This window comes from Etheostoma spectabile, chromosome 16 (genome assembly GCF_008692095.1).
Source record: "Etheostoma spectabile isolate EspeVRDwgs_2016 chromosome 16, UIUC_Espe_1.0, whole genome shotgun sequence".
NCBI lineage: Eukaryota > Metazoa > Chordata > Actinopteri > Perciformes > Percidae > Etheostoma > Etheostoma spectabile.
This window is the reverse complement of record NC_045748.1, coordinates 14,434,903-14,450,898: the sequence shown is the minus strand read 5'-3', so window position 1 is coordinate 14,450,898 and position 15,996 is coordinate 14,434,903. Positions and strand designations below refer to the sequence as shown.

General features: G+C 40.9%; 1 protein-coding gene across 1 annotated transcript in view; it reads right to left on the bottom strand.

Moving 5' to 3' along the window:
• Positions 1-8,427, bottom strand: part of rapgef1b (Rap guanine nucleotide exchange factor (GEF) 1b) — a 46,205-nt gene extending 37,778 nt beyond the window's left edge. Inside the window, 1 exon segment of the mRNA XM_032539736.1 lies at positions 8,120-8,427. Within this exon segment, the coding sequence (XP_032395627.1) occupies positions 8,120-8,147 (28 nt within the window). The 5' untranslated portion in view covers positions 8,148-8,427.
• Between the last annotated feature and the right edge of the window lie 7,569 nt (positions 8,428-15,996).

Below are 15,996 nucleotides of genomic sequence, written 5' to 3'. Positions count from 1 at the left end.
ACAACCATAATAATAAAAATATTAAGACAAATGAAAAACCCACAAGGATCCGTTTGCATTAACAGTTCTTCAGTTCAACATTTAAGAGCAAAATTCTTTAATTCATCGATTTCAACTGGAGTAGAAGATGTACTATGAAGAGCAAAAAGTCTGTCTGAGCAAAAATGTCTGAATGAAGCCTTAAGTGGATATGTTATCTGTTTGACTTCCTTTGACCAAAGTCCACTGATAGTCCACGGATAGCAAAAGCAAACTTAATTCTCACTCTGGCAAAGTATTTTACAATTTCCCATAGCAGCTTATAAATCCAAAGTGTTGCATGTCATGCATGTATTATTGCTATTCTAGAAACAAATTCTCTCATTCAGGTAGCATGAGAAGGAACATCCAAGAGGAAGTGGGTCAATGAAGGAGACACACTCAAACTGAAAACCCAAACTAATAGTCACTGACAGAATAAATATGCCATATACTGGTTGGTGTATGATAAAAAGATAGCAAACCAATGACTCCGAATGATATTTTATACCCAGACAACATGTATACGCACGCACGCACAGACAGACAGACACTTACTTACTTACTTACTTGCCTTGACAACAACACTGACTTGTTTGCAAGCAATGCCAACTTCTCTCTCTCCATTCCTGATTTAGACTGGCATCGGAAACTGCCAGCAACTATGGGACATCCCCATGATTGTAAGCCATTGCCATGACCCAGCCATGCCACCCTGGGGTCTGACTGATTAGACACACTCACACACCAGCACAACTTCACATAAAAGCCTTTTTTTCCGGATCTCCACATTTTCCATCAACCATTGAGATTGTCACACTCAGTTGCCAAGATGTCTCTCTCTCTCTCTAACTTTGGCTACTTAAAAAATGGCATGCAGACAGGCATTTCTTTTCTTTATTCTTGACGAGGTGGGCAAATTCAACTGAAAATCTCACTGCAAAACAAGAACTGAAAGAAAACATCATAGGACAAGTTTCAGTAGTGGTTCTCAGTTCTGCTAGTTTTAGTGGTTAATCAATCATTATGTCATGGTGCATTCAATTGATGCTATTAACTTGTTACAGGACAAACAAGACCAATGTCCAGTTCTAAGTCCTTCGCGCTGGCTGATCCCGGAGAAACATTTAATGTAAAATTTTGTTCCTACCAAAACCTTAATTCTGAGGACAAGCTCATAATCGCCGTTGCTGGGTTACCTATTGTTTATAATATAACGTTGTTTGTACATTTAGACCAGTTAACGTTACCTGCCGGCCACAGCATCTGCTCACAGTGAAGTCCTGCAAGGGTCATTAGGTTTACGCTGCTACGGCTCAGCGGCTAACGAGCGAGCTAACTGCTAACATACAACTTCTGTCATTATATATGTAATTTATAAAAGGTTTCTAGTGTCAGTGTATTGGCCGTGCAGTGACTGCTTGTGCTTCTCCCGGTCGAACAGAGAACGCCGCCACGTCATAGAGGCCAAAGCGTCAAAAAGCTTCCCCGTACTCTTTGACAAGCGTCCTTGGCGGGGCGGCCAGAGCTTTTTTGCAGCTCAAGTCAGTGGCGGTGTGTACGTACGGTAAGCAGTATGTATTAAGATTAAAAGATACTGGAGAGGGTGTAATTAGTTAACACAGCTGCATCCTAAGATATTCTGCAGTTCAAAAGTGTTAAGTATAAAAAAAATGTGCAATGAGATTGGTATCAGCTGATTATGCATGTATGAGATTGGACAGGGGAGTCATCCTCTTGTTGATCCTTATTGAGATGTTCCAAACATCAGTAGCATCTCTGCAGCATGGCCAACTCAGCTGTGGCTGGACTGAGACCACCTCATCTGCAGCACTGTGCAGTCTGCCAGTTCACTCACTCTGCCCGTCCCCAAAGAGGGCCATCACAGCTACAGTGACTGGGCACGGAATGGTAGACAGACAAGTGGGCGCCTGGGTAGCTCACATGGTAGAGCGTGCATCCCGTGTACAGGGTCTTAATACTCGACGCATTGGTCTCAGGTTTAAATCCGACAAGATACACCCCCCCGACTCTTACTGTCCCGCTGGGCTGAAATGCACAGATTTATTAGGCCGAGTATACCACAGACTGTGTTTTCAAAACAAGATATTATGGCACTCTGCACTGTGTAATTACACAATGATGGACTCAACTACCTTAATTATGGAGCCTCTGTGCGCTACCGGCTCACCAGGGTGGATCTGTTCATGCAGCTTAACAGCAGCAGCACAAAGTCAATGCAAACATTAACAAATCAAACATTGACCTCTACATGTGGGTGAACAAACAGGACCAGCTTCCATGGTAAAGCAAGGCAGGCAGATTGGACGTAAGATGCAGGTGACAACACCAGTGTAACCAATACCAACTGTTTTAACTAGATAAAGACCACAGCACCTAGGCATGCTGGCAGTACCTCACCTGATGAGCAAAGGTAAAAAAAAAAAACTATGGCTTCTGTCTACAAACTTTGGAGCTGATAAGGCCGAGAGGCAGCCTGTGATGGAAGGCCTGCAGAGCAGCCTCCTTGGGCTGGGTCCAACCAAGACTTGCAAATGAGCACCTTCCATAAAGCCACACGACGCAAAAAGCACAGCGAGGAATGTCCCCTGCATTTCGTTCTGCCAGCAAGCCTATTTTACATTAAAGCTCCAAAACTGGCTAAAGCAGCCTAGACAAAGAAGTGCACATCCCCCCCCCCAAAAAAAAACAATGCCAGTCTGCATTTATTTCACACACAAAAAACAACAACTGTTGAATAAATGCATAGTGTGCACGCAAGGAAACCTCTGTAACCAGCTACTCCTATAACCCTGTGCTTGAGAATACATTTTAGCAGCGAATAGAGTTGGTGTTCTGGAGTGTTCATTTACATTTCAAATAATGCCTAGTCTTCTGACTTTTTTGTAGGATCTGTGTTGTTTGAATTGTGGAAAAAACTTAATATTAAAAAAGCTTTACCCAGTTTCTTCATTGTTATTATATTATCATTTAAATACTCAAAATAAAATCCCATTTTTGGAAAGATCATGCAGAGCAATGGACTAATGTCAGCATTAATGAGAGAATAGCAAGTGCTGCACTGATCTTACAGTCCACCATACATGCCTCAGGAGAAGAGCTGTATATATTTGTGTGTCTTTACCTGCGTCCTCATCTAGATCCCCCTGTAGAGAGGAGTCTGTGTCCTCCGAGGAGGCCTGGCTCCTCCAGCTTATATTGCCCATCCAAGAGGCCCGAGTCCACACACAGCTACTGGTCCGGGAGTGATGCTGATGGTTATACTTTTTGTATGCTGATGACTTGCTGGTCAGGCTGACATTTTTTCACAGATATTGCTCAATAGCACTGCTGAGCGTTAGTCACAAACTGACTAGCCTGCATAATTATTCTCTCTTGACTCAGACACACTACGCAGCACTTCAGAGATCTACAAATAGCATAGAGAGAAGGCAAAAGGAATTCAAAAAGCAATGTGCTTTTTCAGAGTTCATTGTTGTTGTTTTTCTTAAATAATTCTTCTTGTAAAAATATGTCTAGAATCACATAATCCTGGACAGAACATATAAGGGAGGCCGTCTAAGCGGTCATCAGTCCTGGAGAGGGTCCAACCCACAGTAATCTGAAGTGGGGATGTACTGAACAGTTGTAAGGAACTGAGCATGCCACCTGCGGGAATAAATGACCTGCTGTCTGACATGTAGGCCAACACACAGCAGAGCCATCAAGTGAAGCATCATCTTATAAGACGAACCCCTCGAAGAAAGAAGTCTCAAGAGCACACATGAAAGTAGAGAGATAAATACAACCTGTAAATGGAAGCCGAATTGAATTACATATGAGATCTCAGAAAAACTCCATATTTAGTTCCTTAGAAGCTGTTAAAGGGAGAACAGCCTTGAAAATATTTATATTACAAGACCTGATTGCCTTCACAGACATAGCCTTCCATTGCTCATTGATATCCTCGATCCAGTCATTACCACAACATGTAATCCATCCATTTCTCTCCCCGTTTCTCTGTGTGAAGATACTCGGTTCCCATCAATGCTCTACCTTCCTCCACCCTCTTTCTTTCTCTCCCTAAGCTGTATTCCCTCCCTCTTTTTGCTTCACTATACACAGCACACACAAAAAACTAATTACAACACAGCTAAGCCTATATGGGAACAGCAAGCCTCTCATTCTGTGGGAGAGGGAGGGTGAAATGCTTTCTGCCATCAAACCTCAAAATTGCAGCATGTCAAACCAAGACCCATAGCTTGCCCTGTGCAGCAGTGGGATCACTCATCAGCAATGTGCGTGACCCTAATCACCCAGGGCACCCTTCTGTAATCGCAACTCCTTTAGCTTTTGCTTAGAGTTTTGGTGACTACGGCATGCAGAGCTTGCTATTTCTGTACATCAGAAGAAGATATTTCTGTCTAAAGTGATGCGGTAACCACTTAGCAAACACAAAGCCATCAAAATGACTTACACGCCAGTGTTAACTTTAGGAATGCTTGAGAGTAAACTCTTTGCATTACAGCTGAAGCCTTTCAAAAGGCAAAGACACAGATACACACTTCCACGCTATGCACGGAGGGGTCGGTGGGGGGGGCGGAGTGGCTACTACCATTGACTGTTCTGTAAGAGAAGAGTCAACAGGCTAATAATAAAACATTGCGCCACCACTCCCACAACTTTGTAACCAATACTGACACGCCAAAACTGCTGTGTCACAATCCCGGTCTCTGAGGGAAGAATAAGGCAAAAATGACGATGATAAAAATTAGATTGAGCCTCATTTAAGGCTTGTTTCTTTTAGTGCTGAAGACGTGTGTTCATTAAGGTGTTTCTTGCTGTAAGGTTGGTCAGACAGAGATACAAAAACAACACTCACAGAGCTCAAACAGCATTACAAGAAACCTACTGAATGGGAAACGTGTGCACAACGTCCATGCACAAGCATGAACACATGGATTATAACGATATACTCGGGCCACTGTGCTTTTTCAACACAGTATGGAAAAGAGCACTAGACATTTGAGCTTTAAAGTTTATCTTTAGAATAAAACTAGTACTACTAGAGCAACTATAATTGTTATAGGTTGTAGACAAGCTATTCTATTTTAGAATTATTCATGTGAATGAAGAGTTTATGGACAGGACAACACACACACAAAATCTATTTTCCTAGAGCAATATTATCCTGAAAAGTAGATACATGGTTTATTCTACAGCGTGAAGCTAAGGGTGTTTGCTTTGCACAAATTCTGTGTCACAGCTTGTTTCAAGGGTGTTGCATGAAATGTATCACTGCCAACTATAACTGCAACAGTTGAATCACTTCATGTTGTCCAATTAGATCCTCAAAAGCATTACATAGACAAATACACATACTAAACAATGAGCAATTTTACTAATTTCAGTAAGCACAAAGCCTGTGAACAGAGTGGAGTCTGAACTTGGGTAATGCTCAGTGGGAGAGCCACATACAGCACGGCTGCATAGCTAAACAAAGTATATAAATATCAATATATAGCACATCAGAGATAATGAGCATAAAGTATTTCTATTTCATATACAATATAAACACACCCAAACTATTTTGTATCACTTATCATCGGCTGGTTTGGCACAGGTGTTAAAAATGAAATGTACCAAATTATGGATGCAAATTTAAAACAGAACTCCAAACATAAGAGCTGTTTGTAACTTCTGACATGGACAACATGTGGCCAGTTATTTAACAAACTGTATGCACATGTGTAAAGGCAGGTTTAAAACCGTCTTAGGTTTGAGTACGTATATTGAAAACTTACAAATAAAAATGCACATATTGTCTTTTCCACCCAGATCATCTTCTCTGAGGACGAAATTGGAGATTAGTTTAGCTGTCTGCTGCTGTTGCTCTTTTGCACCACCCCAAACTCTGAATCTGTTTATGGATTACAGTTTGGGCTGCCTGAGTGATGAAGTCATGTGGGTTCATGTACAAAGAATGGGGTTCAGCCAGTGTTAAAACAGACACCCATTAGATTCTCTCAGGGATGACATCCTATCTAAGCTACACACAAGTGGAAGAGGAGCCTCTAAACAGGCAACAGTGTTTACCACCCAAGAGAGGACAAGTAAGTGACAGCAGGGCACAGTATCCATGGTGATAAGGGAGTATGTTGATGCAGCTAATGACTCTGGAAGAACTTCTGGCTGTAAGTCTCCAGCTGGAGCTTGGTGTCCATGTGTGCATTGATAGTCTTACTTGTTCTGTGTCCTATGGTAACCATTTGCATCATATCACTATTCAAACCTTAACCCATGACTATATCCATGTGCAGGAATCCCTATTTCAGTCGTGGATTTTCTTTCACTTTATCCAAATCTTTTCCCTTTTCATTTTCTCCTCGAGGCACCAGTTAATTAATCTCCTGTTAAGGTCTAATACTGGTCCCCTTTCTGTAGAGTCTCCAAGCTCTAAGCCCACATAGACAACAGTCTCCTTTTAACACCATATACTTCATCCCATCTTTACACACATTCTCCCTCTCTCTGTGGAAAAGGCTTAACAAGCAGACACTGAAGCTATGCCTGGTGCACAGTTTTTTCAGTGTAGTCCCGAGCCTTGCCCGCTCTTTCCATTTCACTGGCATCCAGCACAGTGTGTCCTATGGGTACATATTTGGAATCGATGGCTGCATGTGGAAGAGAGCGGAGACAGTTCAACAAGTGACCTGACCTGGAAAACATAACTAGAAAGCCTGGGGGAAGCAGGTCCATGTGAGAGAAGTGATGGATTAGGCTCAGTGATTATTATCCTTAGCCTTTTTTTGCATTTAACTTATTATTTTACCATAATCTACAAAAGCTACACTGCCTCAGAGTTATATATATTTTTTTAAATCTGTGACCATATGTAGTCATCTGTCTGCAAGACACGAAAGGAATCGGAAACTTTTACGCCTATGAAGGATGACTGAGCTAGTGGTGGATGACACTCCCTCCCCGCCTGTTACTGGGAGTGTGTTTGTGTCTGTGCTAGTTATGGTGCTAGTGTGTATGTCCATTTACTGCAGGCATCACCGGACAGGGCTGTATGTGGAGCAAATCAGAGAGACAGCTGGTGGAGTGGGATGCAAGTGTAGCTGGCGGGTATAAAGTTTCCTTCCGAAAGCATACCCCGAGACCACCCTGTTCCTCTCACACTCTGTGTGGCTGTATTTGTATTTAACGTTAAAGCTGCATTCGGCGCTAATAGACATAACGCTACACAACAAGGGCTAAAGCAATGAACAATGCCACGTGCACAATGTTAAAATCATAACACAAATACACACGACAGTCTTGGGCGTGAACGCATTTTAAATACAGTGTACTAGCTAGGTAGGCAACAACATAGCTAGCGTTAATTCAGCTAGTGAAAAGCTAACGTTTAGCTGTGGCTAGGTACCGTTACAAATTCATATTAAAAGTCAGCTAACGTCCTACTAAAAAGCAGATGAATTTCAAACACCATATCCTTATTAATGTAGCTATTTGTATGTAATTATTTTTAAATGTTTCTTCCTAGCCTACAAATATTATGACTGTTAGTGATGCTCCCAAACAATCAAACCAGGGTGTATTTACGACCGTTGAACTAAGAGAGTGAATGGTGAAATGCCGGTGAAGTAAGCCATAGAATCATAGCACATTCAAATGGTATTTTGTAGGCTACGTAACGTTAGCCCACGAGATCTTCCTTGCTACATTGTTGGAGTAGTAACAACGTTAATCATTTACTGGTCAGTTAACAAGCTAGTTATCTCAAACCATCATGAGGTGGAAACGGTACAGAAAAGCCATTTGCTCAAGCGACTAACAGTAGCTAATACCAGCTAGCTGATACGGTGACGCTTTATTTTAACTGGATAATGTTAGCCGAAAAAGAACAATCCATAAGGCCATATTAAACCACCATTTATACTCAACATATTCTTACAACGTTATCTGGAGCCCACTTTAGCGTATGTATCGGTCCACAGACCCCACATTTTATCCACCCATGCCCCGTGTGAGGGATACCGTTATACAGTATCCCGAGGTGGAGCAGTATGGTTGGGTCTAATCGGGCAGGACTTACCTTGCTTGCTCTCTATTTTTCCCGACATTTTCGTCGCCAGCAGCTGTGATCCCACTCGCAGTTTAACAAAACGTTAGCTGCAGACGAGCCTCGCCGTTTGTCTCCTCCGATTATTCCCTCATTTTCGATATTGTTGTGCCCATTAGACGATTCCGCCGGGGTTAAAATAATATATTTATAGGCCACACATATTGGTACGGTCAAAAACTGCCTCAGTCCGTCTCGGGGTAAATTTCACTGGACACATACACACCACACACACATGCTAATGTCTTGAACCTAGACTCGGGCAGAGACCCCTCATACAGTAGAGCAGCGCCTCCTTGCGGGAGGAATTAGCCATACCAATCTGTCAACAAGGGAATGGGCGTGTTTCAATTTCAATCCAGAGGCTTGCAGAGTTGTTTGTTTCTACATCCAAGTGTGGTGCTTGTGTGGGAACCATGGAAGAATCACACAGAGCTGGCAAATGCTGCACATAAGCCTACCAATAATAATAATAATAATAATAATAATAATAATAATAATAATAAAAATAGTAATAATACACTTCATTTACACAGCACTTTTAAAAAAACAAAATTTATAAAAATTCTTTACATGTAGAGCGAGGATTAAAACATTTCAGGACTTCAGAGAGGCAAATAAAACCAGACAATTAAAGTAAAATAGAATAAAATACCCAACAGTAGGCCTAAGATAAATAAATAAATGCATACATAAATATAAAAGATAAATAAACGGTAATAATAAAATACAGAACACATGTTGGATATAAAATGACATGCTAACATCAATGACAGGCAAAAGTGATTTAAAATATGTCACGGATTCTGCATGGTATCATAAACTAAACTTACCTATCAATCTATCAATCTATCAATCTATCTATCTATCGATCTTTCTGTTGGTGCAAAGAAGGCAGTAAGCAAAGTCAAGTCTTAAAGTATTTTGAGTGCATACTGGCAGATGATAAATACATAGATAGAAAAAAAGAAAGAAGAAGAAACCACTGTTGGACAGCTTGAATGGGTGTTACATGAGCCAGTTAAAAGCTGTGGTCCATGCCATCACACAATCATTTCTGACCTCGTCATCGATCTCAGCAGCACGAGGCTATGACAGAGCCGGTTGGCTTGAAAAAGCCAGTTCAGCTGTTCAGAAACTAACCATCACTGGCCAAAAGAGACAACTGACTCTAAAAATACGGATCAAATGGATTCTCAACAATATTTATTTTTTAAATGGTGCATTCAGCAATTAGGACTATGTATCTATCACAATAAGCTTGACAATAAACTTGAAATGTGACATAGGCAACATTCTCTATTAATGTAATGCTAATAAAAAGAAGGCTGAACAACCTCATCTTCATTGGTTACGCTAATGTGCTTCTGCTGCTACATTTCCTCAACAAAGTAGGCATACGTTTCCCCATGGCAGACTACAACATGGTGCATTCCTGTTATTTTATCAGTATAGGCTTGATTTTAAAGCTTTAGTTCCTGTTGATGTCTGTGTTTTTCTTGAAAGAAACATGAAGAATGATGAATAAATAAGACTACCTAATTAAATTAAGGACAATTTGTTTTGCTTGTCGTCATATCCTATAGGCTATATCTTTGGTTTTTCCACTTTTATGTATTGTTGGTGTCAATACTCTTTTTTTACATACTGTACCAAGTTAGACTATCTGTCCTCAGAAAATGACTTGGCACACTTTGCAGCTTCTTCTCTGCAATATAAAGTGCCTTTTCCCTCAAGAATATTTGCGTAGTATTATTTTTTTTAATTAATATTATTTATTATTAATATTTCCCCATACATTTTGGTTCTCTCTTAATCTTCAGTATGTGCAGGGTTTCCCTCAGGATAGTGTTTAGCCGAGGTGGCAGGTGATCAGTTTGGTGGGCAGATGCCTGAACAATAGGATCATTTAAATATCATGCTACTGCCTCTGTGAAACAGCAACTCTGCTCTTTTTACATAAATGTATTATTTTAAAATAAGTGTTTTGATTTAAATGATGTTAGTGGAGGTGGTGTTTGTCGCAGATAAGATTAACTGCTATAAAATTATATGCAGAAGAGTTCTTTTCCCACCACTGAAAAAAAAGTCAGCAATAAATAATTGCATTCACAATCTGTTACAGACAGACCTGTACAATGAAGTGTGAAGCCTACACATGTAACACATGGACATCTAAAACATTGTGATTGGAAAGGTTAGTTGCAATCATTGATATTTTACTGAATAAAATAATCTTATCTGGAAATATAAGGGTTCATTTTTTTACCTTTAGTATGACTCTGACAATATACATCTTAAATAGAAGCACAGAGCCCTCTGTTGGGCAAACTGAAACATTGGCTGCTTGCAGCTATTCTTTAGTTATTGTACTATCCACCATTCCCCTACTACAGCTTGTTCTTATGATATGAACATTAAAGTGAAGCAAAAGAGAGTGGTGAGAATGGCTTCTCATTTAACCCTGATTTCAGTAAACTGCTGACTATGACTTTGCCTATTAAGTGCTGCACACTATCTTGGAACATTTAGGAGCAACTATCTAGATTATGTCTCTGGCATATCAAGACTAAGCAAGCATGCCCTGTCATCCTTTTTATAAATAATTGATCTGAGTGAAGTGATCTACATTCTCTGAGTGATCTGGGTCACCTCGTACGCCTGCGATGTGCTCGTAAAAGCAAATGCATGTATTAATAATAAAAATACGGAGGCAAGGAGTTCATCGCATTTTGTTAGAGGCTTCTTCCAAAGCTTACCTCATCATCAACAACTGTATTTAATCGGTTATCAAACAGAGGCCTCGAGAGGCAAGGGTTCATATTTGCTCTGGCTGTCATTATGCCTGCTCCCTTGTGCTCTTGCTTGCACAGCATAAACCACACCCATATACAGATTGCGAAGTGCTTTCTGTATAGCGTGCGTGTATATAGCACGTGTTTGCACTAGTGAGAATGTGTGGGTGTGAGTGGCGGAGGGGAAGGAGTGAAATATCTTCCCTGGGGCTATAATAAAGTCACACAGGGAAGACAATAAACTCGTAAGAAGTGGCAGACTTGTCGGGACAGGATAGGCCTCACGGCACAATCAGCGTAGGCCTGTTTTGACAGACTACATTTTTTTCTGCGATGTGAAACAGCCGAGCAGTTGTTTAACTCAAAGGTCATTTACGCAATTTGGCTTCAAAATATTGGCTTCACAAGCTGTCATTGAACACAACGGACTGTTAGCCCTTATTATGAGGTGGGATAGAAAAAATACCCAGTAATGATGAGAGGTTTTGTACCAAATAGTAGATGTCTGTGACAAATGACTGACACACATCAGTTTTCATGTTATCTTTGTCATTCAGGTCACACAGCTATCCCAGTCGTGCATTGTAGCTCTTTGCTGCTATCTGATGGCTACACAGCACAGTACAAACCTAAACGCTGCCATTATACTTTGTGCCACAAAGCGGTGCTCATGGACCACTGATGGTTTTGGTGTCCTGGAGCTCAGCTTTATGCACCCTGTGGTGGTTTCTTTAAAGCGGCAGTGCTGATGAAATGTAATTTGAGAAGGATTAGCCTATAATGTAACCGAATATGGCATTACAACGATGAAATTGCAGTTTTCTTGATGAGATTCACTGGAAATATAAAGTTCAGCTGATAGCTGGAATTTGGATTAGACTGTGACAAGGCCTACAAGGAGAGTCAATAACAAGCACATGAACCAAAATTAATAAATCCTCTCTCACAACTTCCCACTGCTGCCTAAGTGATAACTATTGTGAATTAAAAGATTATCGAAACAAGCATCAATCAACACGCTCACATATTCAGGATCGAAAAGTATAATTAATGTGGGAGAGTTCATACTGGTTTACACTGGGAAGTTTCACACTGGGCTTAGAGTCTGATCAGGTCTGCTGCGGGCTGGGTGCGGTTCACGGTAGAGAGGGCAAAGAAAGGAGAAGCGAGACAGTTTTGTTAGCTGAGGGTTGTCAGTGGGAGCTGGGAGAAGAGCAGTGTTTGATCTCTGCGGTGGTGGGCGTGTGATGCAGAGCTCAAACACAGTTTAAGGCTCTGTTAACCTTGGCCAGCGGTCAGGTCCCTCCGTCTGTCTCACATCTGAGAGTTGGGAAAAGAGGGTGGGGATCAGCAAGGCTTAAACGACTGAATACATTTATCCGAGAAGGAGGGAAAAAATACCTTCACAACAATCGGGGTCTTTGGCCCCTTTAACATACAATAGAGTGATTTTTCAAGTCAGCTTTTCGTGGTGGAATTAAGATGGAAAAGTCTGTGGAGATAGAAGATGGCGAGGCATTGGATGAAGAGGACAAGATGTCTAGGTCATAACCTACTCAATACTGCATAAGAAGAGAGCACTCCGTCACTGCCACAAACAAACACATGGAGACACGTGTTGACAAGGTCGGGGAAATTAGACAAGAGGTTGTTGACAAGAGCTATGGAAAAACATACAGAGCTGCGTGCTCTTTCCAATAAACACATGAAATGAAAAGTGTATATTTACACAAATCTTAAACATTTAAACCAACCATAAGTTTTCCCCCAGGTTCAAATGTGTATAGCCTACTGTATCTGTGTGTGTGTGTGTATGTTATTCAGTTGGTTTTATGTAGGACAGGGCACACACATACTGTAACTGCACACATTTGTTGATGCATACACACTAACACATACAGTAGGAATTATTTATGTGCTGAGACTGGCATTGTTGCGCTGCTCTTTGGAGCGCTACAGGGCAGCGGCCCTGGCTTTTGGAAAGCACAGCTGCTTGCCTTTCAAGAACGCTCCATCCTATCATAATGACAGTGAAGGTCTCACTCCCTAAACTCTCTCTCTCTCGCCCCTCTATTTCTCATGGCGCATTCAAACGGCAGGGTCAGCTGCTCTACGTGGTGGTTCCCTCCACTCCACTGTGCCAGTCCTTCCAGTGGTCCTGATTGACATTTAGCGCAGAAGCCAGGGCAAAGAGGGCCAAAGAGCATGAAAATGAGACTGGCCACAGGGGTGCACAGTGAAACCTGACCACTCCCTATCTCGCACCTCCATTAGCTGCCAGAGTCCCTGGGGTCTGCAGGCGCCCTCAGCCACTGAGGTGAGCTCACGGCTCTGGGGTGTAGAAGCACAAAGAGCACGGGAGTGCATAGGCCAACCCTGTGATGTAGTGACAAAGAGAACAATTACCCTTCTTTAAATTATCATTTTAGCAGTAAGCGTCCTTTCCACTTTAGAGGACTAAATGTCAATGTTCATCCTTTCCTTTATTCTGCTCACTAGGTCTGAGGCATTTAATGGGTGTTTGAGGCTTCAGTGAAACTACATTTTGTTTTTCTTGTGCAAACGTATTGTCTGATATCACTCACGTGTTTGTTCTTTTTAAGGTTATCTGTAGGTGCTGCATGGTTAAGATTTAGTGTCTTAGTAATATGTACATTTTTATTGCACACCCACTTTTCGTGTTTTAAAATCTCCCTCTGTAAAATCTGCCCTCTGGGTGACTGCCTCTTCACACAACTCATCACACTTCTCTCAGTGTGTAAATCTTGTCAGTTGTACTGGTAGGTGGTCAGTGGATATTGCAGCTGACCAAGATGCGTCACTGTCTATTCACACTGGTCCTTCCCAGTTTAGACAGAAGGATGTTATTATGAAGAAGGTGCGGAGTGAGACAGTCTGGTCCGTGGGTGTCACACTTAAGTTCATGCCACCTTCTGGGTGAGGGGGTTACTGTACTTGCTTGCCTGACAAGTCCTGCAGCATGGCTCAGCTGCTTCGCTCGCTAGCCAACATCACAAGGGCCATTTAACAGAATTAGTGATTAAGGCTGTGAGTAATTGAATTAGGATTATGCGACCCAAAGTTAAAGCTGCCTAACAGAGACTTGGACGGGTAAGATGAGAAAGTTTGTGGTTAATGATTACAGATTTGAGTCATTAATCAAACAGTGACACACCATAAAGTGATAGAAACTTTAAAAAAAGGATCGAAAGCCAAATCTACACTACTTTGATGTTCATAACAACTTGAATTTGTCGGTGTAGATATAAAGCATGTGTGTGACAGTCCAGAGAGAGTGCTCATTCATAAATACATGAGGTGCTACAATGGAAAATGAAAGCAGGAATTTTTTTTGTTGCTTTTTTTCCAGGTCCATCCTAGCTTGTTGCATGCTGAGTGCAAAATTTTGTCCCAGTTGCATACTACATATTATTTCTAACTGGGATTTAGTATGTGGTGCGTTCACACCGGAAAAATGTCATAATCATTCTCAAAGATGTCAGTGTGTATGCTAAATTTGCTACAATATTGAGTATCGTGTTGATGAACAACCTGCTCACAGTTGGGAAAACAAAGATTCTGGATGGTGGTGAGACTACTCCATGAATATTAAACAAGTATTAAATGTTTGGAAGAGCATTTTGCTTTCTCTTTGTTAAGTTTCCAATATTGAAATTGGCAACAACTTTCCAAAATCAGTGTTTGATTTAACTTTGTTGGTGCAGCTTCTGTATCATTGTTAGTACAAAACAGTAAAGTGCATACATTTTATGAACTGCCAAAAACAGTACAATATGAAGTTTAGTACATAGAACAAATTGTATTAGTAAAGATTGTGGAAGTGGGACACAGTTTAAGTCAGGTCTAACTGCTTGCACTGCCTCAAAATAAAACATTGTGACAGCCCATTATTAATGTAGACCTGCCCTACTTACCTACACGTGCATTCACCTATTGCTTGCAGTGAAGCACTCACAAGCAAACATTTCACCAAATTACTTTGACATAAATTTTGCACCTGAGGAAAAAAGGAGTGCTGTCTTCTCTCTCTTATGTCTTTCCAGGCTAATAATAATGGGGAAGGAGTGGATCCTAAACCTGCACACACACTCGGCAGAAGGCAGGGAAAGCCCTGGACATGTTGCCAGTCTATCGCAGAGCTAACACAGATTGACTGACACACACACACACACACACACACACACACACACACACACACACACACACACACACACACACACACACACACACACACACACACACACACACACACACACACACACACACACACACACACACACACACTCCCATTAGTTCCTGTGGGAAATTTAGAATCTCTAATCCACCTGATTGTATGTCTGTGGACTGTGGGAAGAAGCCAGGATATCGAGAAGAAACCCAAATGTACAGAGGGAGAACAAACACAACGCACCATCAAACCTTGTAGCTGTGAAGTAAAAATGTCACGCTCTGTCATTGATTCCTAGAGGGTAAATAACCTTTTCACTTAACCTCTTTTAACCTCAATCTTAACCTTGTCAATCTGACTTTAATTATATAATTCATAAGCCTTATGTTATACATGCCACCAATTAAGTACATGTTGACATAATATTTATCCTTTATTAAAACATCTGGGTGACAGAATGGCTAGTTTTTAAATAGGACATCAAATGTTTACAATATCATACTAAAGGAGGAGCCTAAATATTTTCCCATTAATTCTTCATATTTTCATGCTTGTTACCTTTCTGAACAGTTTATTCACTGTTTGTAAATGTTAACCAGTACCTGGTACCTTCATCTATGTGTTGCACCATGATTTGTATGATTACTATTACTATTTTTAGACTTTGATCTTATTCCAGATGTGTATATTTTATATTTGTACAGTGTAGTATATTTATATCATGCATGTATTTATTTTATTGTGTATACAGAGCATCCATGGGGACAAATTTGGATAAATAAAGTTTCATCTTATTTTATCTTATCTTTCAGTATCTTAACATAATGTGCCCATATTATGAAAAAAAACACTTTTTCTGGGATTTG